This window comes from Drosophila melanogaster, chromosome 3R (assembly GCF_000001215.4).
Source record: "Drosophila melanogaster chromosome 3R".
NCBI classification, from domain to species: Eukaryota; Metazoa; Arthropoda; class Insecta; order Diptera; family Drosophilidae; genus Drosophila; species Drosophila melanogaster.
This window is the reverse complement of record NT_033777.3, coordinates 9,445,916-9,468,802: the sequence shown is the minus strand read 5'-3', so window position 1 is coordinate 9,468,802 and position 22,887 is coordinate 9,445,916. Positions and strand designations below refer to the sequence as shown.

General features: G+C 39.1%; 4 protein-coding genes across 27 annotated transcripts in view; 3 read left to right on the top strand and 1 right to left on the bottom strand.

The window, feature by feature from the left end:
• CG16779 (uncharacterized protein) overlaps positions 1-7,719 on the top strand; it is a 32,594-nt gene extending 24,875 nt beyond the window's left edge. For 2 of the 5 annotated variants that reach the window (NM_001275487.2, NM_001300325.1), the window contains 3 exons: positions 16-174; positions 399-823; positions 2,172-7,719. In NM_001275487.2, the coding sequence (NP_001262416.1) occupies positions 16-174; positions 399-823; positions 2,172-2,313 (726 nt within the window). In that variant the 3' untranslated portion in view covers positions 2,314-7,719. Of the gene's footprint in view, positions 1-15; positions 175-398; positions 824-1,362; positions 1,450-2,171 lie in introns of all 5 variants that reach the window. The other 3 variants (NM_001275488.2, NM_141639.3, NM_001275489.2) reach the window with 3 other exon arrangements.
• A 431-nt stretch (positions 7,720-8,150) lies between these two features.
• GstZ2 (Glutathione S transferase Z2) lies at positions 8,151-11,988 on the top strand. 3 transcript variants are annotated; one of them, NM_169286.2, is made up of 4 exons: positions 8,151-8,532; positions 10,031-10,208; positions 10,270-10,600; positions 10,678-11,988. In NM_169286.2, exons 1-4 carry the CDS (start codon positions 8,509-8,511, stop codon positions 10,805-10,807), a joined length of 663 nt encoding a protein of 220 aa, NP_731358.1. In that variant the 5' UTR covers positions 8,151-8,508; the 3' UTR covers positions 10,808-11,988. The 3 variants fall into 3 exon arrangements, with proteins under 3 accessions (NP_731358.1, NP_996190.1, NP_649895.1); NM_206468.2 differs by lacking the exon at positions 8,151-8,532 and adding an exon at positions 9,627-9,675 and having other exon boundaries at positions 10,678-11,212; NM_141638.3 differs by lacking the exon at positions 8,151-8,532 and having other exon boundaries at positions 9,957-10,208; positions 10,678-11,156.
• Positions 11,989-12,256: 268 nt separating this feature from the next.
• On the top strand, positions 12,257-13,286 carry GstZ1 (Glutathione S transferase Z1). Its single transcript, NM_141637.3, has 3 exons — positions 12,257-12,637; positions 12,692-13,022; positions 13,086-13,286. Exons 1-3 carry the CDS (start codon positions 12,358-12,360, stop codon positions 13,213-13,215), a joined length of 741 nt encoding a protein of 246 aa, NP_649894.1. The 5' UTR covers positions 12,257-12,357; the 3' UTR covers positions 13,216-13,286.
• A 16-nt stretch (positions 13,287-13,302) lies between these two features.
• Positions 13,303-22,887, bottom strand: part of ps (pasilla) — a 37,561-nt gene continuing 27,976 nt past the window's right edge. For 13 of the 18 annotated variants that reach the window (NM_001043227.2, NM_001202272.2, NM_001202274.2 and 10 more), the window contains 2 exons: positions 22,306-22,834; positions 20,154-21,174 (listed from right to left, as the gene is read on the bottom strand). In NM_001043227.2, the coding sequence (NP_001036692.1) occupies positions 20,954-21,174; positions 22,306-22,834 (750 nt within the window). In that variant the 3' untranslated portion in view covers positions 20,154-20,953. Of the gene's footprint in view, positions 22,835-22,887 lie in introns of all 18 variants that reach the window. The other 5 variants (NM_001202270.2, NM_001043230.3, NM_001300323.1 and 2 more) reach the window with 2 other exon arrangements.

Sequence of the window (22,887 nt, the reverse complement as noted above, 5' to 3'; positions counted from 1 at the left end):
CCTTTACCCTTGCAGCTGCAAACGAAGTCCTCCGGCGAATGTGTGCAAATGTACTACTTCTGGAAGAAGCTGTGCGTGGACTACAAGGTGACGCACTTGAAGATGGAGCCCGTGGTGGTCATTGCTCCCGCGGTGGAGAAGCCCTATGTCTGCGAGATTGCCGACTGTTCAGCGGTAAGTTCTAGGCTCTCAGATGCAGCAGCAGCAGCAGCAGCAGCAGCAGCAGCAGCATGGCCCCTTGCCCCAATGCACGTACTGCAGCTCCCCAGAAACCAAACGCTAACGCCCCACCTCACCTCACTGGCTCTTTCTGTTTACTCTCTTTCCTGTACATAACGCTCGAATATCACAATCAAAAATCCAAATATCTTGCCCATCCCCGCCTGCGCCGAATGTAGAGCTTCAGTTCGAAGGCGGCACTGCACGGCCATGTCCGCATACACGCTTATGGTCGCAGTGCCAGCAGCAACACCACCAACAACAACAGCAGCAGCAGCAACACTGGCAGCAGCAGCAACGTGCAGCATGCCGCAGCAAGCAGTGCCAGTTCCGGTGGCAACAACAACAACAGCAGCAGCTACGCATGCGCAACACTAAGTGGCAGCAACGGCAGCAGCAATAATGCGAGTACCAATGTCGCTGGAGCAGTAGCAACACACAGCAGCAACATGGCTCAAAACGGCAGCAACTGCAGTGGCCATGCGAATGCAGCAATAGCAACATCTGCGCTTTCGACCACGCCCAAATTGGAGGCGGGCATGGGCAATACCACTAACATACCGATTGCCAAGGAGGGCGAGTTCCCCTGCAAGGTGTGCGGCAAGTAAGATTCCCCCAAAGCAATTTCCATCACAAAAAGCATAAACCAAAGACACGTGAAATCCGTATGAAAATTCGAAAATCCGCAAGTGATTTGAGTGCCCGTAATTGACTTGAGTTGAGATCGTAAACGCACGCTGTACCGTAAACTGACTTGTGTATCGTATGCCGTATACCGTATACGAGTTATTGGTTAATAGATCTTGAGTTCACTGTACTTATTGTTTTATCGAACAGTTCCTCCTGAGTTCTTATATCGCTACCCACTTTCAACTCCCTTATATGATCTTCAGTTCTGAGTAGATACCTCTGGTGATTCTTTAGTTTCCTTCGTATGTCACTTTCCGATTTCTACTATGCCATTTAGTTAGAGTTTTCGTCAAGCGATATTAACTGTTGTTATATTGTTGTTGTATTGTATGGTTCCATGATGCGAAACCCCCAATATCAAATCCAATCAAATCGAATCAAATCAAAACAAAACAAAACAAACCAAAACCAATTAACGAATACAATCAATAAATCGCAATTGCAATTTTAAAGCGAAGAGTCACAACTCGCAAATAGACGTATCCGTAACTGATATCAGCTCCACAAGTCCACACGCACAGCTCGCTGGCAAAATGCTCGGTAAGTAGGAGGACTTCGTTTTGCGTTCTCACCTTTCGGTTCATTTCGATAACCTCTTCCGTTCCAACACTCCATTCACTTGGTCTCTGTTCTCTAATTTCGTGTATTATTGTATTTGTCTTCGACTTAATCCTACTCACAGCGCCAAATGCCTTTGATAACTTATGTAAATATTAAAGAACCATCCTCTCCGATCTGTCATATGTATGTATATTGGAACAGCTGGCCTTCGAAGTGATCCAAATTTAATCTGCTTTTGGATACCCAAAAAGAAAAAATAAGCTAAAACCATCATATTACAGAGATCACAAGCCTAGAGCGGCTGTATCATTCAAGCGCACATTCTTAACTCTTTCGTTAACTCGAGTTGTAATATGTATTTAATCACTAACTTATTTGTTTCCTTATTTGCTCCTCAACATAAACTCTCTATTTTCCATAGTTATTTGTAACAACAAAGCAAATTTAAACTCCACACAAGGCTAAGTAAGATGAAGTGAACAAGAAAGCTTAAAGTCTCCTCTTCGTATCTCTGCATGACTCTTTACCCAGCTATATCTATGCATGTGCTATACAATTGTGTACTCTATGTGCTTCCATTATATCTAAATGTTCAAATAATCCGCCTAGTCTGCATCTTAGATAGTAGTGATCGAAACTTGTGGCGTAGTGCCATGTGTTCTCATGATGCCCCGTCTTTTGCTCTTTCTTTCTTCCACCAGGGTCTTCAATAAGGTGAAGAGTCGCAGTGCGCACATGAAGACGCACCGCGTCCAGGAGCCGGATCAGAAACACCAACTGCAAAACCAGGCTGGAGCTGGACTGACCACCGTCGCCACATCAACAATAACCGCACCATCGTAGACACCGACGAGGAATTCCGTGGGGGAATGAACGATATGGACAGGGAAACCATGAGGCGTATATAGCAAACAAACAAAAATCGATTGACAATCGCATTAAGCAAGCGGCAAGCATTGTTTACCACTGTTAGAATTTATGCTTAGACGAATTTGGGTCTAAAAATCAATGTCACGTGTACGTAGTAGTTAAAGGCATTTCTTCACTAGGTCTATCTAAATCTATAGCTCAAGCCCCTTTCTTCTTCAATCACTTCTCTATCTATCCCTTAAGTAGAAAACACTGCGACTCGCTGTAGGTTATAAGTCAAGCCAAGGATTGGTACAAGTTCAAATTGAATTGTTATTGACTATTGTAGGCAAGTGCAATATTTATGTTGAAGTAACACGAAATACGAATATGTAAATGTACATACATGTACATTGTATACCTACCGTTTTTTATAGTAGGCGTTTATTCTGCTCGACTCGACTGTAGATGTACTCTAAATCTAAATCTAAATCTATACCTAAATCTAAAACTATACTACAACCATGGCTAAAGCTGAGGAGAAATCCCGATCTATGATAAATACTAGTGCATAATTACTGTTAACTACAAGTTTTTCTACTCAAATACTCGTACATAGTTGCAACACACTACACTGATACTTTACTAGGGCGATAAATGTGTAGGCCGTAAGAGAATCTCTATATATACATACATACTTGATATAATTGATAATTACATGCCTAGGTGTACGATGTATGCGATATATGATTGTTGTTCTAGTTTTAACGACGCAAGTCAGCGACTCCGAGTAGTTGAAGTTTTACTTAGATTGTACTTACCTACCTACAGACCTAAACTATTTAACTATGGCTTAGAAACCGAAAACCCAAGAGAAAATCTAGTGAAATCAAGTGATATTGAGTGAGATCAAAAACGATTTTAGCTAAACGTGAACAAAATTCAATGCACACCAATGTAAATGGAAGTTGAGAAAAAGTTTTAACTTTACTTTTAACGACGCAATGTTGTAGGTTGTAAGACACTGTAAATACGAGTCTAGCAAATTAATCAGATAAGGAAGGATATGTTTCAAATTTCTCCAAAACGCATAAAAGACATTAATCTATTTATAATTCTAGATACCCCTATCCCCCTGACCGCCCCCCTTTCCCCCAGAAAACAAAAAGTACACAAACACACAGACAACGAGGGTTAGAACTTTGAACTTCGAACCTTGAACTCCGACAAAAAAAAGCCCACACACACAACAAGGAGACACTCACAGTGCAGTTTTATATAGGTCTAGGATAGTTATATTATTATATACAAGCATATATTAAATTAAATGGTACAACAGTAAATCTGCCAGCAATTTGAACAACAACAAGAATCACACGTTTTCCATTTGGACAGTGAGCTAATGTACTACAACAAATTGATCAATTGATTCAGCGTTTTTGAGGCCGATGCCGGGTAGTATGTTATTGACAATGGCGTAACTTAATCTAGTTTAATATAAACCGATGCATGCAGGGCAAAATTGAAAAGCAAATGAAATACTTACGTTTAGTCTAAATACCTTCCGACCCTTTCCACGTATCAACTGACCCGCAGATCCGGACAAAAACTTGGAAGATGGGAACTATTAGCAATTTTTATGGTTGTATTCGCCAGAAAACTACGAATCAGGAGTTGTAAATAAATGACATGGGAGATGTACAAAATACCCCGATGTGGAGGACTTATCCATATGCTGTTCTATTTCCTTGGCCTTGTGTTCGCAATAGCATTCGTAATCATAAAATAGTCATAGATTTAGTTGACGGACAACATAATTCTTGCATATTTTTCGGTCTTATATACAATAAGAGTAAGCAGATATACATGAAAACAAATACAGCTACAGCAGCCCACCATATATAAAGGACACTCAGTAACTGTTTGTTGTGGGCCTTCGATGCCGTTTAAAGACTTTCTCGCGTACAAATACCAGCCCGAACATCTATGTATATCCCGTTTCCATCTGTAGTAAACTTGCTTGGTTGTGTGCATTTTCTCTACACGTCTTCCGTTTTCGTTTTCGTTTCCGTTTCCGCTTCTGTTTCGATTTCCATTTCCGTTTCCGCCAACCATACTGTTCGATTCTATTCTATGCTCAAATGCCTTCAAGCGAATATAAGTCTTAAGTATTATTAAATAAAGTATCCACAAATGAGTGTTTATCCTTAAGTAAGTGTTCAAATCTAGGGTTACGTTAGCTTAAGTTGACTTGACATGAGTGTGCACTTTGTTGCTTTTCAAAAAAGTTTCCTAAAGACAAAGAATGGATAAATGTAGAGTTAGGCATCTGCTCGAACGTCTAGTCAAATGACGTAGATTAATTATCACCTAATTTATTTATATTTTATTTTAAGTTTCAATTACTGTGCCAAAATGTTTATCGTTTACCAATTAAATGATTTCAACTGTTTCATTTTTCCACGACCGTCTTGCCTTTTAATTTTCCTACAACATCGTAAATTCCATAGTAAAGGACAATCTGTGACATTGAGTACTACGAGTATACTACATTCCTATACATTTCGCAGCGATAATTTCCGGAATCATCTGCGTCAGCGATTCCACCTCACTTACACACTTTATTCGAAAACTCTGCGTTGTGATTGTTCATTAAGCGAAAGTAAAGACAAACTGTATTTATGCAATGCAAATACGTATTTTAGAGTAATCTGTATATAAATAAATGGCGGCCGACGCGGCTACAGCTTCCTCAAAAGCCAAACTAATTCTAGCTCAGAAGTCGTCAGATTCACTCAAATCATCAGTATATACAACTTGCACTCCAATTCAAAGACACTATATAGTTGCATGAGTGGTTTACTTATTCTCAGCATCTGTTTGCAATATTTTGTAAGTCGTACAGATACACATACTACCATTATTGTCATAATGCCGAATGAGGGAAAACCGAATATTATAATTAGAAAACGCAACAGAATTACTTCGAAATACAATACAAAACTTTTTGAAATTGAAAACGATTGATAATAGCTATTAGACATATCAATTTTATTTAAAAACGAATCGAGAGATACATTTAAAAAACAAACAAATATATATATATATATATATATATATATACATATATACATATATATATGTATACATAGTCCGTACACCTTCGTGTACACCAGTGCAATATTGCATTCCTGTTTAGCAAGTAAGTGGACATTTTAGGCGTCATCGTAGTATTTACGGGATCTTCTGTTGGGCACCTCTTTCGAATCTTTGCTTTAAGTGCGATATCTCAGAGTATTTAGACTGACGAGTAATAAAACGATACCAAATTATGAGATTATTATTATTAAATTATTCTGGATGCAGTGCATAACCCTTCGTTTCTGTGCCAAACAAGGATCGATCGCGATCTGACTACAGACGCAATGAACGGAGTGACAAACTTTACCGCTCAGTATTATCGAGATGTCCGGCCTGCGCTCCGGAAAAACTGGGGATTAAGGTCGGGCTAATCGGCCCTGCTATGATTAAGTACCATATACAAAGAACTACACAAATCTACGATGTAAGTTTTAACTGTAATATGCAAAGAGACACTTTTATAAAGAAGCAAACTGTTACTTTATGGCATTTAGTTGAGATGCTGTAACCTCTTGTTGATCGTAAATTGTACGTAGCATGTAATACCTATTTAACTCGCAGACACCTACACACGAATATGGCATTCAAAAAAAAAAAAAAAAAAAATAAATATATATATATATATATATATATATATATATATGTATTTATACAGTGCTAATATTAATATTCTGATATGAACGAATATTTTATTGTACATCTATATATGTACATAATAAGAGTAAATGTAAACTTCAATGTTTTCATGGTTGTAAACTGATGATCAAAAATAGATTTAATGAATTTTACATGCTTTTATTTAAACGCAGAATTACTTCGACTATGCTTTACACTTTTTGGTACCTAATAATATTTAATAATATCGTCACATATAATGTCATTTCTTTCAACGAATACCGAATCCTTCGTTTTACATCACTCATTCGTTGTTTTTACCAGACTTACAATCTCACAAGCGGTGCAATGGATAAGCGAAATATTTTCTGAACATCACATTCTTTGATAAGAAATGATCAATGTAAGCGATATTTAAAAAAGAAATCATGAATATTCCCTCCAAATAATTTTTAAAAAATTACGTATTTGCTAAAAGTCAAATCTCTGATAACTGTAATAAAATACGACAGACGGGAAGCATTGGTTCCGACGAACTCAACTCTCAAATCTGTCTCGTATAATGGAGGAATACTGTATTTAGCATGATGTTACCAGTTACATTTAACGTAATTACAATTACAATGATTATTGTGTATTGCATGTGTATGTGAAGTGTATGTAATTACAAGAAAACTCTTTAAAAACACAAAAAAAAAAGAAAACAAAATCCAAAAACCGAGAAATGTGGAAAGAGAAACTATGGCACACATTTGCCATTTAATAGTAGTCAATTCTTCAAAACAGATAAAGAAAAAAATTAGGTTAAGTGTGAAGATGCATGGGGATATATGGACACTATTTTCTAAACGTATTACAACAATAATTTATGAATTTGTTGGTAATTTTATACATATATATACACAGTTACTTTTGTTAGCTAGCAAAACGACAACGACAACTTAGGTAGCGCCGAGGTAGATAAACTTTATGAATGTTGTACCCAAAGCCCACGCCCCGGACACCCGCGAGAGCACACTGTACAGGCACGAACCTCAAGGCAGGATGGGTCATAGCTCGAGATCTAGATACCACGGATCCAGGATCCTGAGGCCCGTCCTTGCGCATCCTACCTAGCTAGTTAGGTCCGCGTCCCTTATAACACGATTTCTGCTCATACTATACACTCAACACACTCACTGATTACAATCTCTGTTGGATCTGTTGTACTCTGCCATTTTTTGGTGTGATATTCTATTGGTTGTGGCGGTTGCTTTTAAGCCGCTTTACACATTGTTGCATTTCTACTAATCGTAGCTGGCCTAAACTGGGTGGGTCACTACAGGACGAATGAAGAAAAATAAAAAATACTGAAAACCCAAAAAATTAATTATTGTATATGTACATATGTACATACATATGTATAACTAATTCGATTTCCAGTTGTTGTTTTGGTTGTACATGCGTAATGGTTTTAAACTTGTTTTGACTAACTGTAACTGATTGCCAAACTTTGTTAACTATTTTAGTCCATACATACGTACATACATACATACTTTTAGGTTTAAGCACTTGTAATTTAATCGAACATGATTTGAGCAAATTTAATGAAAATGAACTAAACTTAAAAAAACACAAAACGAAAATAAAGTGGTGGTCGTAACTAAAAAGTTGTTGTTTTAATTCCTTTTTAAGCGGATTTCCAAAGCCTTAGCTCTGAAAATGTAGAAGTCCAATATTCTGTCACATCAGTGAATGAATTTATCAGTGAATTTCTTAGCTGGTTTTTCGATCTGTTGGCCTTAGTGGGTGTTCACCGTACCTAAAGCATTTTATCTTACGCGCCATTTTAAGTCCCTCCAAAGTTTAGCTAAGACGCGACCCCAAAAGCTTTCGTATGGTGCTCTCCCCATTTTCTTTGTTATCCTGCTACGCTCTCTTCTCTCTCACTCTTTTTGTTTTTCTCTCTTCCTTTCGCGGTGGTCCTTCCTCCCTCTCACAGACACGCAAGCTCGCAGAGCTGGCATTGTTGTTGGCGTTTGTCATTGTCCTTTTCGCGTTCGCTTTTGCTTTCGCTTTCGCACTCGTTTATTTAGTTCAGTGTGTTCAGTTGCGTCCTGGCTTCATATCCTGTCGCTATCCTTTGGCTAAGCGCAATCACAAGCGGTTTTAGTTTGAGGTTTTGAGTGCATTTGAGCGGCTGCAAATACAAACAGAACTGTGCGCAGGAAGAGCCACATATCTCTGGAAATTGGTGTTTAGTGTTCGTTCGGTGGAAAACATATCCTCGAGATCGAATTGTGCGGAATTAGCTGGATAGACAGATATCCGAGGAGTAATTGTCGCTTTTCGATAAACCGGCTTGGATCGTAACCTCTTTTAATTCTTCATCGGTGTTGTGCGTGTGCACCAAACGGCTTCAAAATTAATTACTCAAAGTACCACCACAACGCTATGTCCTTATCGGCCATAGCCAAGGTAAGCGAATCCCAGCGTCATTGGCGCCTTCTTTCGGGCATTTGGCAAAAATCCATTCCAGTTCCCGCAAATATCACTCATACCACGCGGCCAGCAATCTCTGACTTCAGTTCACTTGGTCTAAGTTTCACTCATACCCCGCTTTCGAATCCGCAATTTGATTTTGCGCAGAACAGCGAGCTCTCCTCCCTCGCGTACACACTGCAAAAGTTGCAAAACAGGGTTGTCAGGCGGCGAAAAGTTGCAAAAAAGGATATGCATTTCAATTTCAAAAATCCGGTTGTATAAATGAATATAAACATTTGTCCTTGCTTAAATTAATTTATAAAACTTGCTTGATTTAATCACTATACATATTTAGGTAAAAGGCTTTTTGAATAACTGTTTTACATTTGTTGGAATAAATATAAGCTATAACAGAGAGGCATCTAATCCAACCCGCCTTCCACTTATGGCTTAGTTTTAGACCGAACTCGACAACCCTGCCCCTGGGTTTTGACTCAAACTCTAACGCGCCGACGGCCGAGCAACCCCTGAAAAAGCACACCCTCTCCAAGCGAATGGCGAAACTTCTGAGCCAATTTTCTCTTGAGTAGGGGTCCTGTGTCCTTGGAGCTGCCTTCGCGCTGTGGACTCAGGACAACGACAACTTGAATAAGGTTAATGCCCCTAGCCGACCTTGGGGTGCGACACAGTTCGGGACTCGGGAGCTCGGGACCTCGCTGCTCGGGGTTCGGGGTTCGAATGTAGGATGTCGGATATCGAAACTTATCGGACCCACCGTCCTCACTTTCGCCTGGGTTCATTGAACTTTTAGGGAACTCATTATGCTTTCGGTGAATACAGTTTCGTGTGGGTGGCGACGACAACGACCCGTCGATAGGCTCTGCTGGGTTGATTGGCCAAGCCGGAACAGCCAGCTGTGTGTATATCATTTTAGGGCTCGTCCTCATCGGCGGCCATTTGGTTAGGATATATAGTATATGGTATAGGGTCCGATACCGACCACCTCGACCGCCCGAAGCTCTCCACTGTTGCTTTGCAGCTGTTGTCGGGCGCTATTTTTGGTGCAAGTCGAACTCAACGCTGTGCTTTTTGTCAGTCTATCGCTGGCGTTGCTCCTGTCTGGACACCATGAATCATGTGGGTACATATGCAAACATCCATCCGAGAGCCTCGGAGAAAATCCCTGTTATCTGTGCATAGAAATAAGCGATAAGTGCGTAATTGAGTGCTCTGGCTTATCGCGAAGTAAACCAAATAGCCGCGCTAAATGCAAATGATTAAACCAGTTTGACTAGGCTTGTTGTGCGCCTACTAACCCAACTCGTTATCAGCGGCAACCTGTTCTGTGCTATTTGTGTTGTTTGTTGTCTCCGAATTAGAATAAATAGATTTCGTAATAGAGTTTGTGGGCCCGTCACGCCATTCGGCGCTGGCCAGTTGTGGTAAAATGTCTACTAATCTCTGTCCCAATGCTTCCTCCTCCGACATACAGCCAATACTCTACTCGTATTGGCGCAGCTCGTGCTCCTGGCGCGTGCGCATTGCGATGAACCTGAAGGAGATACCCTACGACATCAAGCCGATCAGCCTGATCAAATCCGGTGGCGAGCAGCACTGCAATGAGTACCGCGAGGTGAATCCAATGGAGCAGGTGCCCGCCCTACAGATTGGTAAGTATCTACCAAAGAAACCCAAGTCAACTTCCTTTACTCACCACATATCCACCATCAGATGGACACACCCTCATCGAATCGGTAGCCATAATGCACTACCTGGAGGAAACACGTCCCCAGCGACCACTCCTGCCACAGGACGTCCACAAGCGGGCCAAGGTGCGCGAAATAGTCGAGATCATTTGCTCTGGCATCCAGCCCCTGCAGAACCTCATCGTGCTCATCCATGTGGGCGAGGAGAAGAAGAAGGAGTGGGCCCAGCACTGGATTACACGAGGCTTCCGGGCGGTTGAGAAGGCGCTGTCCACTTCGGCCGGCAAATATTGCGTGGGCGATGAGATCTCCATGGCGGACTGCTGCCTCGTACCTCAGGTGTTCAATGCCCGAAGGTAAGTATGATACGAAATCAACTAAATCTCGAGATGCTGAAGCCTAGCTTGATTCATTGATTCCTATTTCGTTCCAGATTCCACGTCGACTTGCGACCGTATCCCATAATTCTGCGCATCGATCGCGAACTGGAGAGCAATCCGGCATTCCGGGCGGCCCATCCCTCCAATCAACCGGACTGTCCGCCGGAGCTGCCCAACAAATAGAATTTTCCGACCCCAACTGCAAAGCGCCGTAAGACGAAAAAGTGAATTGCAGTTCGTAAACCAGGCACAAGACAAACTAAGAACTTAAATCTGATCGGTGGGCACGTGGATGGCGATGGCGATGGAGAATGGATTGGATAGGATGGCAAAGCTGGCGAGGATTCCATTAAGCAGAAACAGTCGGATGTGATTTAAGAAATTGCTAACAGCATTTAAATATGCATAAATGCATAAAAATACTATCGATAACATAACGAAATTCCTCACACGAAATTCAAACGCAAACGCAAACGCAAAATTCTCAGAAAACGGAACAAAAAATCGTATAATAAATTCTTCAAATTCCCTTAGTTTGTCATTGTGAATATGATCTAAAAGATGAACTCATATATATTAAATGTAACTTATTTTTATGCATTTTATTTAGGCTAACAAATCATAACAAATTCAAGGAGAACTCACGACGAAAAGCAAAATTCAATTCAGGGATTTAAAAAAAAAAAACCAAAACCAAATTTAGAAACACTATCGAAGATTTACAAGTATAAACGATGTATGTATGTATGTATGTATAAGTACTTCATGTCAAAGTCAAAGGGCAGATGCTAAACAAATCGTTCACAAAGTACAAAACGTCAGTCAACCAATAAGTAAACTAAAGCAAGCTACATATACACTAAATCGAATAAATCCTAAGTAATTTATGTGAACTAAGCTAAAGAATCGATCACCTATTCGATGGTTCTGGATTTCGTAATGCCTCTTTGATACCACGAAAGCATAACTAACTAACGAAGTATTTCCCTAAATCCAATGCACATAGACGAAATACAAAGCGAACCGATTAAGTGCACAGTAATTTTATTAGCAAGTTGATGTAACTTGGACCGTGTGAGTCTCCTCACAACCCCGTACGAGTAGTTATAAACATAAGCCTGCCGATGCCAAGTACATACACACAAACACCCATACTTACTATCCTGCACGACAGTACAACGCACGAGTCGAAGAACGAACGCCAATAGTCATCATCATACAAACATACATATAGGTCGAGCTGCGCATTTTCGCACACCAATCGAATCGAATACCAAATTGAATACGAACCAACTAATATGCATAATTTCCGAAATATTGTAACAGTTCCATATACTATAAATAAATAAAACTTCAAACTAAGCTGAAATATTGCTCAACAAATGTACTTTTAATATATCAAAAGCAGCACGAAAAAGAGTAGGCAAATCACAGATATCTATCATTACTTGAAGAAATATAAAAAACTCATAAAATTGCATTACACCTATAGGATCTTTATCATAAAGTACCCTTGTGCCATTTACTTGAATATATTACGAAAATAATTGCCTACTCTTGGGAGCAACCTATAAATGTAGGGAACCTATCGATAGTTCGGCACAGCATTCTCCAATCAGAACAGCTGAGTATTCTTATTGCTATCAGTTAGCAAAAGTAAACCGGTTGTTTTTCTCACTATAAGTTCTGTTACTTAATAGAAGGGTTCTCTTAAAGAATATATATTTACATATATGGCTTCTGCTACCCAATTGACCCACAGAGGTATCCATTTGGCCGGACTGTACAGATCTTCTTGGTCTAAGCCCTTGTTCCGACATTTGGCAACAAAGCCTATACTGTATTCCTATTGGCCTAGTTCGTGTTCTTGGAGAGTTCGCGTTGCGCTGGCAATAAAGAAGATTGATTATGACATTAAGCCGACTTCTTTGCTAAAAACAGTTAGCGGACATGCCTATACGGATGAATATAGGGAAGTCAATCCGATGCAAAAGGTTCCCTCGTTGAAGATTGGTAAGTGAAGCGAGCAATTTGAGTATTTCAAATCTATGAGTTTTGCGGCATTAGATGGCCATACCTTGTGCGACTCGGTGGCTATTATCCACTACCTGGAGGAAACTCGACCTCAGCCAGCACTTCTGCCCCAAGATCCGGTTAAAAGAGCAAAGATCCGTGAAATTGTGGAGCTCATTTGCTCGGGCATCCAGCCACTGCAAAATGTATCTGTCCTAGATCATATAGGCAAGGATCAGAGTCTGCAATGGGCACAACACTGGATTTCTCGAGGATTTCAGGGTCTCGAAAAGGTTCTTTCCCATTCGGCGGGCAAATTCTGTGTGGGAGATGAGCTCAGCATGGCTGATATTTGCCTGGTACCTCAGGTGCGCAATGCCAGGAGGTAAGAAACATTAATTTATTTAAATTTAACTGGATACTGATTTATTTTAAAACTCCTAACCAGATACAAAGCTGACCTGACCCCATATCCCACCATAGTACGCTTGAATCAGGAACTACAAGAACTTGATGTCTTCAAAGCCACTCATCCCAGTACCCAGCCAGATTGTCCACCTGAATTCGCAAAAAAATAATCAAAACTTAAGATATATTACATTGCATTTATAAAGATGCTTGATATTAAATGGATTTCCAAAGCACCCAGCACAAGTCGAAGTGAAAGCTCATTGAATTATAATATAATTTTTATTAGTTTTGTCATTTTTATATAATCGTTCTTAAATGTGTAGTGTGTAATTCACGTAATTCATTTATGTACCGTCCTAACTTTGCATTTCTAATTTTCCATCCTGGATGCGGATCGTTATAATGTTTCTGTGTATGTAGTATGCACTTATTGGCTTTCCTGGTTGGAGTGTTTCTCTGTGTTTGTGTGTCTGCGTGTGTATATATGTATTCAACAAATTTTCTATAAATACTATTACATACATACAGATGCGCCAACGCATTACATAACATAACCATTACATTCGATATACATGTATGTTCCGCACTGTACCTAACGTCGGTACCGATCCATCGCCTACCTAGCTTAGCTTTCATTTTATTATTGGCCGTTTAGCGCGCCATTACCGTAAAGTTTTAGTCGCAATCTGCATTATAATCTTGTTCATTTTCTTATTAATTTTCTTTTTCATTTTCGTTTTCATTTTTTTGTTCGAGTATGATTCACTTGGGGTTATATAGCTATGCATATATATGTATGTAGAGAGGAGTAACTGTTTGCATACTTTTCGTTCGCAATTGTACAGAATTTCTTATCGTTTTGTTTAATTGCAAAAATTATGTTTTTCTCGATTTATTAAAACTTGAATGAGCTACTTTAAAGAATCTTCTTGTAGGGATACCTTTTGATTTAATTGTTTAAAGATTTCACTAGACTATTTTTCTGTTACTTGTCGTACGTTTTGGTTTTTGGTTTTTTTTTTTTGTTCAAATCTATACCTCTTTAAATGAAATTGAGCGAAATGAAGAAAACCTATTTTATACCGTGGTTATGTGTGAACTTTTACCATAGCGATTTTCAAATGCTAAATGAATAAATCTATAAAATCGTTTGCTTTGCTACTTGATTTTTAAAAAACTTCAATTGATTATACTTTGTAAATAGAGCATAACTAAATATCGTTGATTTCATTTCGCATTTAATTTGTTTACTTCAATTAGGACCTTCAGTTGCCTTTTATTTTGGGTTCGTTTGCACTCAGAAAGGGATTTGGTTTGCTAAAATTTTATTTAAATATTTTGCTAATATGTATAAGTAAAACTTGTTACTCTGCGCAACGAATTTTCGTTTTCATTACGGCTATTTAATCAACAATCTCTACTTTCTCCACACACCGGATTGCCGGATTGCTATTTGCCTTATTCCGCGCTGTTTTCTTGGAGCCATCATTTCGTTTCGCACCTAGGTTAATATTACATTTGCATTGTATTTACATACATTTAAATACTCTATATACGTTAATTTGTTTACACCTTCCGACTTCATTTCTCATTTTGTCATTATTATTATCACAGTCAAATCATAAAAGATTTAGTACTTTTACTTTTGAATGAGTTTCCATGATGTTTTGCTTGTTTTTTTGTTTTTTGCTAATGTTCCGCGCTTTCGAATGACCATCATCGATCCGTGTCAATATCATTATAATTAATTCTTCTCTATGAAACTATTGAGAGATCGAAAAGTGTGGCTTCTGCTGCTGCTGCTGTTCGTAATGCCTATAGTGTGCATCGGAATTTGACGTCGAGTGAAGAGTGCACTAGTGTTTCTAGATCGTGAGATACATATATCCCCATGAGCGCAATGGATGTCCTAGGTCTCGGGGGAAACTTTCAGAGGATCGCAAAGTAATGCTACCGAATCGATTGTATTTTTGGGGATCTCTAGTCGCTTGTATGTGAGAAATGAGGGAACTACTACGAGTTGAGCGAAATGACTTTCGGGGAGCGGGACCTGTTGCTGTTTTTTTGATATTGGCCAGATATCGTGAAGGCCGTAATTTCTATTTAACTTTTGTTACTGTTTTCTAAGGTACTCACGTATGCAACGGCCTAGTTTTGGGTTGCGAAAGTGTTTAAGTGAAGAAGACTCGAAAATTCGACTTTTACTTGTTACGATCCGAAAGTTAATATTCATTTGCCGTTAACTATTTTGTACACTGAATAAGATTTCATTGAAATATAGTATGTTGTTTTCACTATGACTGTGATGTAGTTTCATGAATTATATGACTTATGGCTAGGATCATTTAACGGCATTACGGCTAAGGTATATTTACCGCCCGCACATCCCATACTGCACAGCAATATCTCGTGCCTGGGGCTAACTTCTTTCGATCATTCGATTGAGGGAGTTTTTTAAAATCTTTTTTTCGGCTACTTTACATATTGGTTTTGCTGCAGACCCATGTGTGCTAAATGAATTGTGCCAAATGGAAACGCAGATAAATAAATAGCTTTTGGGGTCCGTGCCGAGCTGCAGTTTTCATTGTCGGAAATTGAGGCCCTGCACGTTCCTCTTTTTTTTGGGTACTGGGTTCTTTTGTTTGAATCGTTAAACCACTTTTATTTGCTTGAATTAATTAATATTAATTTTATTTATCACACTAACGACTACGTTTTATACCTTTAGTGTATGTGTATATATATATAGTATTTAATATTTTACTAATGTTGTATGCTTCTTGTTGTGGCTGCTGAATGATCGTCTCCGCAGCCGAATTGTTTCGGCCGATCGAGTTTTCCGATAGAATTTTATACATACAATGCTATAATGAGGTTATATAATGATTCAGTTAGTTCTCCGACCTATCAAATACCAGCGGGGTTCGCATCAAATCGCAAACATATTCGCAACATCTTCCATGTATGTTGGTATACGTACAGGTATACCATATGCATATGGGGTGTATGTGTACATTTATATACGAGTATGTATAATGCATACGCATCGTAATGTTTAATTGTTCTAATAACAGTGTGGGTGGCAAAGCATAACAAATAATAATTAAAGTTACTCTCATCGCTCGCTTCTCTTCGCTTTAAGTATGTAGTTATGTATGTATGCAATATTTGTATGTACTATACGAGATTTGATTGATAAATTGAACTCCTCTTTACATATTTGTATTTTTAGCAACATGCGGATTTCATTTCGAAGTGCAAAATTAATGGCAACTTCGCTATATTTCTTGTTGGGTTTTTTCTCATTCTTCAAAATGTTCAAAGTTGAATTTGAATTACTTTAGATATTTATGCACTGTATGTATATAGTTAATAAAAGTCGCTTTTATGCTTACTACTTTAACACTAATAGACTCCGTCGTTGAAATAACAGCTGTATTACTTTTTTTTCCCTACCACCTATCCATCCCTCCATCGTTATTGTTTATAGATGCCTTTCAATAAGTTAATAAAACTCCTAAGCTTCTAAAACTCGTCTGTGTACTGGGTGAATCGAACTGAATGAATGCGCACGTCTTTCCAAAGTTTACTAGTTTAGTATCGGGTTGCAGCGGATAGTTGATTTCTTGGATAGCTGAATAGTTGGATAGTTGGTGCTCGGGAGAGGGTGTTGGTGCTCGATAGAGGATGAGTTGCGTGACGAATGTGCCTGATAAGTGGGTTCTCGTGGATGCCAGTGGCAGTAACAGTGGAAAGCATCGATGGAAAGCACAAAGCAATCATGCGGCCGAAGGACTCTGCCTAAATGGTGCAACTTGCAACTTCCAAATTGCAGCTTGCATTTGGGGCAGGCGGTGCTGAAGCCACCCAACTATGGTTTTTTGCGGGTTGCGTGAAGCTTCAATTTGTACAGCAAATAACAAACGCATTTAAACAATAAAATCCAAACAAGCATAAACACGTCGAAAGCGGGACGCGGGTGGGTCCTTTGAACCGATGGGATCGGATCTGACCTCTCATCCGATCGGTTCGACACCCGAGTAGCTCCATTTTCCCATTTTCCCATCTTCCCTTCGTCACGCCCCCTCAGCCACGCGGGGGGATCTACTCTATTGGCTCGCAAATCGGACATTTCTGGGAAACGGAGTGATTGGAACTGGCAAAGACCTTTTGCGGTGAATACGTATGCATATGGGATTGGGGACTCTAGACTCTGGAGCCTGGAGCCTGGAGTCTGGAGCTTGGAGCCTGGAGTCTAGACTCTAGCGAACTGTCCATGCATCGATGAATTGAGAACTTGATTTCGGGGGAGATTTTTTTGCTTTTCAAGTAAAGCTTTTCATTTCTCTTAGTTGTCTCATTAAAAAATTAATTATTTCATAATTAATTTCAAGTATCGTTTGACTTCCTTTTAATAAATATATTTTTGCTTTGTTTTGTTGTTTTTCTTTTTCTTTGTTGTTTTTAAATACATATCACAGATCCAGTACAAATATAAGTATATATATTTGTGTTTATTTCTTCTTCCTTCCTCTACTACGTTTAGATATCATATAAAACTCATACATTAAACATAACTCAGTGAGCAGGCGCAAGTGATACTGATATTTAGTACGAATGTGTGAATGTATGGGAGAAGAGGTGTGTCTCATGTGAGTGTGTGTTACTCAGGTGTATCTCATGTGAGCGTGTGGTTGTGAGTGTGTATGTGTGTGTGTGTGTGTGTGTATGCTGGGAATTGCGATAGATAGACCATATAGATATAGTGCTTCGATTCTGGGGGCTCTGAAGTAGGTTCGTTGCACTCCCGATCTGACGTAAGGCGAAGAAGTAGAAATAAATGTCGTTTGTTGTTGGATTGGTAGGTTGATTGGTTGGTTGACTGATTGGCTGATTGATTGGCTGATTGATTGGTTGACTGGTTGTTGTTGTGGGGTGGACGAAGGGGGATCTGTGTTCTTATGCTTGTTGTGATTTTGGCTGTTGTTGTTTGTTAAGCTACGTTTCAAAGTTGAAACTGTGGAATTCTGCTGTTCTATGACGGTCTATTGCATTTATGTACTTTCAAATTGTAACGATCTCTGGCTTGACTTATTCTCGTTTTTCTTTATGATACTCATAAAATAATAGGTTCGAATAAAACACCAACATCATTTTTACTTATACCTTCCCCTTACGTTTTCGATTTTTTTTCTTTTTGGATGTTAATGCATATTTCAAGGCACACTAGCATTTACGACTGTACTTTCAAATTTACTCTCTGGATTTTTGTTTCCACATTTAGCTTTAGTTTTTGCTTATACATCTCTTTCGTTTTGTGTTATATTTATGTTCTGTTTTTCACTTGATTTTGTATTTTAATCGTATTATATAAATATTGCACAAATAAGAACAATTGTAGGTAAGTTTTAACAATAATAGCAAAAATTAATAAGAACAACTTTCAACTTAAATATATAGACTTAGCTTAGGATTGGTTGCCGTTGTGGTTTTTGTTTGTTTCATTTTCCTTTTATTTCACTACGGTGATGAGCGTTTTCAGTGATTGAATCGAAATCGAAATAGACCTCGAACTGAGCAAAGAAGTGGTTGACTGATTGACTGGCTGACTGTCTGATTGAGTTGATTTTGATTCGTCATGATAATGTTGTAGTAGACTGATTTGGTTTGGAAACACGATTGGGTTAGTGGTGGTGCGGCGCTTGTGGGTGGGTGGATGGGTGGGTGGTAATGGTGGTTGCGGTGGTCATTGGGATGGTGCGCGGAACGCTCCAAAAATAAACAAGAAAATAAACTTTGCAGGTTTTCATTGTTGGTTTTGTAGTCAAATTTTATTTAAATTTCGTTTCATCTTCGTTTTATTTATCGAAAAGAAGTGTTATTCTAAATTATATGTGTAAGGAATAAAGTAAATAAGAAAAATTTCATTACAAGTAAGGCATTTCTCTCTCTGTAGGTGAGTGGTGTTCGTATGGGTACTTTTATCCTTGTGTATTTTGTGTGTATATGAACAGGGAGTTTTTTAAATGTGATGTTAACATCTTTTGTCTTTACACTGCGTTTCTAGATAGATATGTACATATAATCGTTATGAAATGTTCGTTGAAACAATGTTTAATAATTGCACAATACTTAAAATTAATAAGGGAAATTGTTTGGTGGATTGTTTGTTTTGACGTATGAAGAAACCCCTAAATGAATGCTTTAATGTGAATATTTTACAAAGAAATAATTGTTTTGCTAAGGCTTTTTATGTTGTTTTCGTAAATTTTTTTTTTTTTTTTTTAAGATATTTGTGATGCATTAGGTGAGAAAATGTAAGGCTTAAAATTAGAATGTAAGAAACAAATGTGCTAAATTTACCAAAAAAATAGTGGTTAACAAACGCAAAATGACAATGAAAAAAATAAGTAAAAAGGTAAGAAGTGCAGTTCTCAGACTGGCAACTAACAAATCGCAATGTGTTTTTTTTTTCATAAATAATATGTATACATAAAACAAAAGTTATAAGGAGTAACAAATCGGGAGCACAAAATCATAACCAAAAGGAGACTCACGTGCGCGCGCAACACATTAATACCACTCGATCCGATCCGATCGAATTGAATCGAATCGGATCGGACTGTATTTAAAACTAAACAACATTATCATGATCAACATCAACTGTAGCGTTCCGAAAGTGTTCATATACAGAGGTCAGACTGTAGAATCGTAGGTGGAAAGTTTATATATGTATATATATATATTAACAGCGATAAGCAATTAGAGGGAGTGGGGCAACAACAGAGAACAGATGGAACAGAAAACTTTAACGAAATCACGAAAAGGTCAACAAAGTCACTCTTTTTATGTTTTTATTTTTTTTTGTTTGCTTAACTCTTTGAAGTTGTATTTTTCACTAGCCGGTTTGCAGTTGCAGTATTAGCCATAGCAAGTGTTTTTGTCTGTGGTGGCTGTGAGGAGGGGGTTGGTGTAGTAAAATATTTACCTTATTTCGAGGGTAAGAATCACCTGAAGTTTTCACTGAAAACGCTCGCTCATTATACATTTGATTTTCGTTTAGCTCAACATAATGCTAATAATTAGGTGTGTGTTTTTTTTTTTTGGGGGGGGGGGCGGTGTGTAAGTGTGTAAGTGGGTGGTGGCATATGTATATATATATATGTATGGGCATATGTGTGTAGATAATATATATAAACAAGACTCAACAACTGTGTACATATACATATGTATATATGCCCCATGTAACGTATCGTATCGTATAAGTTGGTTGGGAGTACCAAAAACAAAACACGCAACGCAAACATACGCATCACAAACAAACCAAAAACCCAAACGCTCTTCTTTCGCAACTAGTTTGTGTCTAACTGGCAATTGGCCATTGGCAATATAACTTGTTTTCGGTTTTTACGTTTTAACGATCGTGACAAACAAATGCAACAATGTATAGCTGAGAAGGTAGTACGCATATAGTATTTTTACAGATTTTTCACTACTTCGCATATCTCGTTTTTCACTTTCTTAAAGGGCGTTAGTAGGCAAAGGGCGTTAGTAGCAAATCTCTTGAGGTGAAGGCCTTGGAACAAAATCTATGGATTTTTGCAATACGTTATTATTATTATTTTCGCTTTTAACTGCTTAAGTCTGAGCTGCAAGCATAACAATTGGTGTTTCCTTTTTGTAATCCCTTCTCATTTCATTTCATTTCTTTTTAGTTTTAGGTTTTTAAATTTTCCTCTCGTTTCTCAAAGAAATTAACAAGTTTTAGAGGAAAACCGTCGAGGGTATGGGGTAGTTTGTTTGTTGTTGCTTTGCTTTTTGCCTGTTTGTTTGATGTTCTGTTAAGATTGCTGGTTTTGTTGCTTTACTCGGATATTAGTTATGGTACTTTTTGTTTTTTTTATTTTAATTCACAACAGTGGTTAATGGAATTTGTCGCGCCCTCTTTGTCTCCTCCTCGTTGATTTTCTGTTCAATTAGATATTGCGCTTTGGCAATGGCACTCGGCTGACCAGTTATGGTTACAATGCGATTTCTAGTGCCAGGTGCGAATATGCCCTTTTTGGAAATTTGCACATTTGCGCCAGAAACATGTTGAATTTCAACTAAACTACGACCGCTCGGACCTGGAATATTTGCATCAGATTTATGTTAAATATTTTCAAGATATTAAATGATAGTATGGGTAATATATGTGGCTATAATAGTAATATATGTATATATCATATATCAATATATATATATATATATATATATATATATATATATATATGCATATTAGGTTTTGGGCGTGTATAGCGCTAATGTGTTAAGGACGCCAAAAAATAAAAATAAAACAAAATCAAACCAAAGAACAATGGTCAATTGGCTGCAAAAGGGGTCACGGTGGGCCTAACCTAATGACCTAACGACCTTACAACTGACACTGAGGTAAAATCAACTGCGTAACAAAGAATGTATTTAAATAGAAAAAACAATGTAATTATATTTTACGCATGGTTACCCACGAATTGCACTAGCCAACTGGGCGATCCGCCCAGCTACACGTAAGTATATCGAACAAATTCGTTAGGCCTAAACAACATGGAAAAGTGAATGTGTTTTATTCAATCTACTCAATGCACAACCTAACTGCTAAACCTAATTACTGCCTTATAATCCTAAGCTATCGGATGCTGCTGTTCTGTGCGAATTTTCTGGGTTGGGTTTTTCGTGATTTCGGAGAAATTATTTCGGATGTTTACACGGTGCAATAGGTGCAATATCGAAGACGGATCATGGATCATGGATCATATATGCTGGCGGATGGGTGAGAGGCAAGAACTTGACTAGAAATTTCGCTATAAGTGTCAATGAATTTATTGGGAAAGCCTTTGCGAATGTCTATCGGAATGTCTCACGGAATGCGTTGTATGCTTAGAATGGGATATCTCTCTCAATAAGTCGTACCCTCTTTTCTCTCTCTGGAATGAGTCTGCAATGATGTGCCTGTGTCTGCTTGGCTTTTGTTTCTATGTCTAATGGGCTCTAGGGCCAAATTAAAAAATAGGGGCTTGGGATTGGGATCGGTAACGGGAGTGGGTTTCTGGTTGGTGGAATATATAATCCCGCCCGGGAATTTCACAGGTGCGTGGGTTCAAACGTGTGGATTTGGTGGGGCATTTGGGATTGGGATTGGTAAAGAAAATTGCGGTGTGGTTGGTTCTCTGTTGATTGGTTCTTTGCAATTTAGTATGGATAATAATATGGACGCGCACCTAGGATAGCGCCGATAATCACTTCCGGCACCTCGACGTTTTTCGAGTCCTTGGAGCTAAGGTCACCGGGAGTGGGACTCTTGCTTAGACCGCCCAGCTGCGCCGTGGTCGCCGTTCCCGTGGTCGCCGTCAATCCAAAGCTATTGTTGTTCAGTGAGACGGGCGTGGCGGCCGGCGCCGTTGCCGAGCCCAAATGGCGGAATGGATCGAATTGCACTGCGGCAGCGTCCAGTTGCGACTGCGTCGGCCGGCTGGCGGCAGCTGCAGAGGCCACCGCTGCGGCATATTGCTCCAGATTTACCTGGCCAACGGCACCGAACACATTGCTGGCGGTGGCCGCAGATGCGGCAGCGGCTGTCTGCTGGTCCAGCGTCGTTACGCCCAGGAAGTTGCCCAGCGTTGAGTGGGCGCCGTTGGTGTGCGACACACCCACGCCCATTCCAAGGACGCCGTACTTGGCCAGCACGCTCAGAGCGGCGACAACTTCGTTCGTTACGGTCTCCGAATAGCCAGAGCCGCGCATGGCAACCTGTTTGGATGATATAAAACGTAGATTAGGCATACGCCATTTTTACATAGATG

What these genes read in the sequence shown, in the direction of transcription:
- GstZ1 (NM_141637.3), top strand. Translation starts at nt 12,358, where the DNA reads ATGGCTTCTGCTACCCAATTGACCCACAGAGGTATCCATTTGGCCGGA. An exon ending in GGTTCCCTCGTTGAAGATTG is followed by an intron (nt 12,638 to 12,691) that starts GTAAGTGAAGCG and finishes TTGCGGCATTAG; the next exon opens with ATGGCCATACCTTGTGCGAC. An exon ending in CAGGTGCGCAATGCCAGGAG is followed by an intron (nt 13,023 to 13,085) that starts GTAAGAAACATT and finishes ACTCCTAACCAG; the next exon opens with ATACAAAGCTGACCTGACCC.
- GstZ2 (NM_141638.3), top strand. Translation starts at nt 9,986, where the DNA reads ATGTCTACTAATCTCTGTCCCAATGCTTCCTCCTCCGACATACAGCCA. An exon ending in GGTGCCCGCCCTACAGATTG is followed by an intron (nt 10,209 to 10,269) that starts GTAAGTATCTAC and finishes ATCCACCATCAG; the next exon opens with ATGGACACACCCTCATCGAA. An exon ending in CAGGTGTTCAATGCCCGAAG is followed by an intron (nt 10,601 to 10,677) that starts GTAAGTATGATA and finishes ATTTCGTTCCAG; the next exon opens with ATTCCACGTCGACTTGCGAC.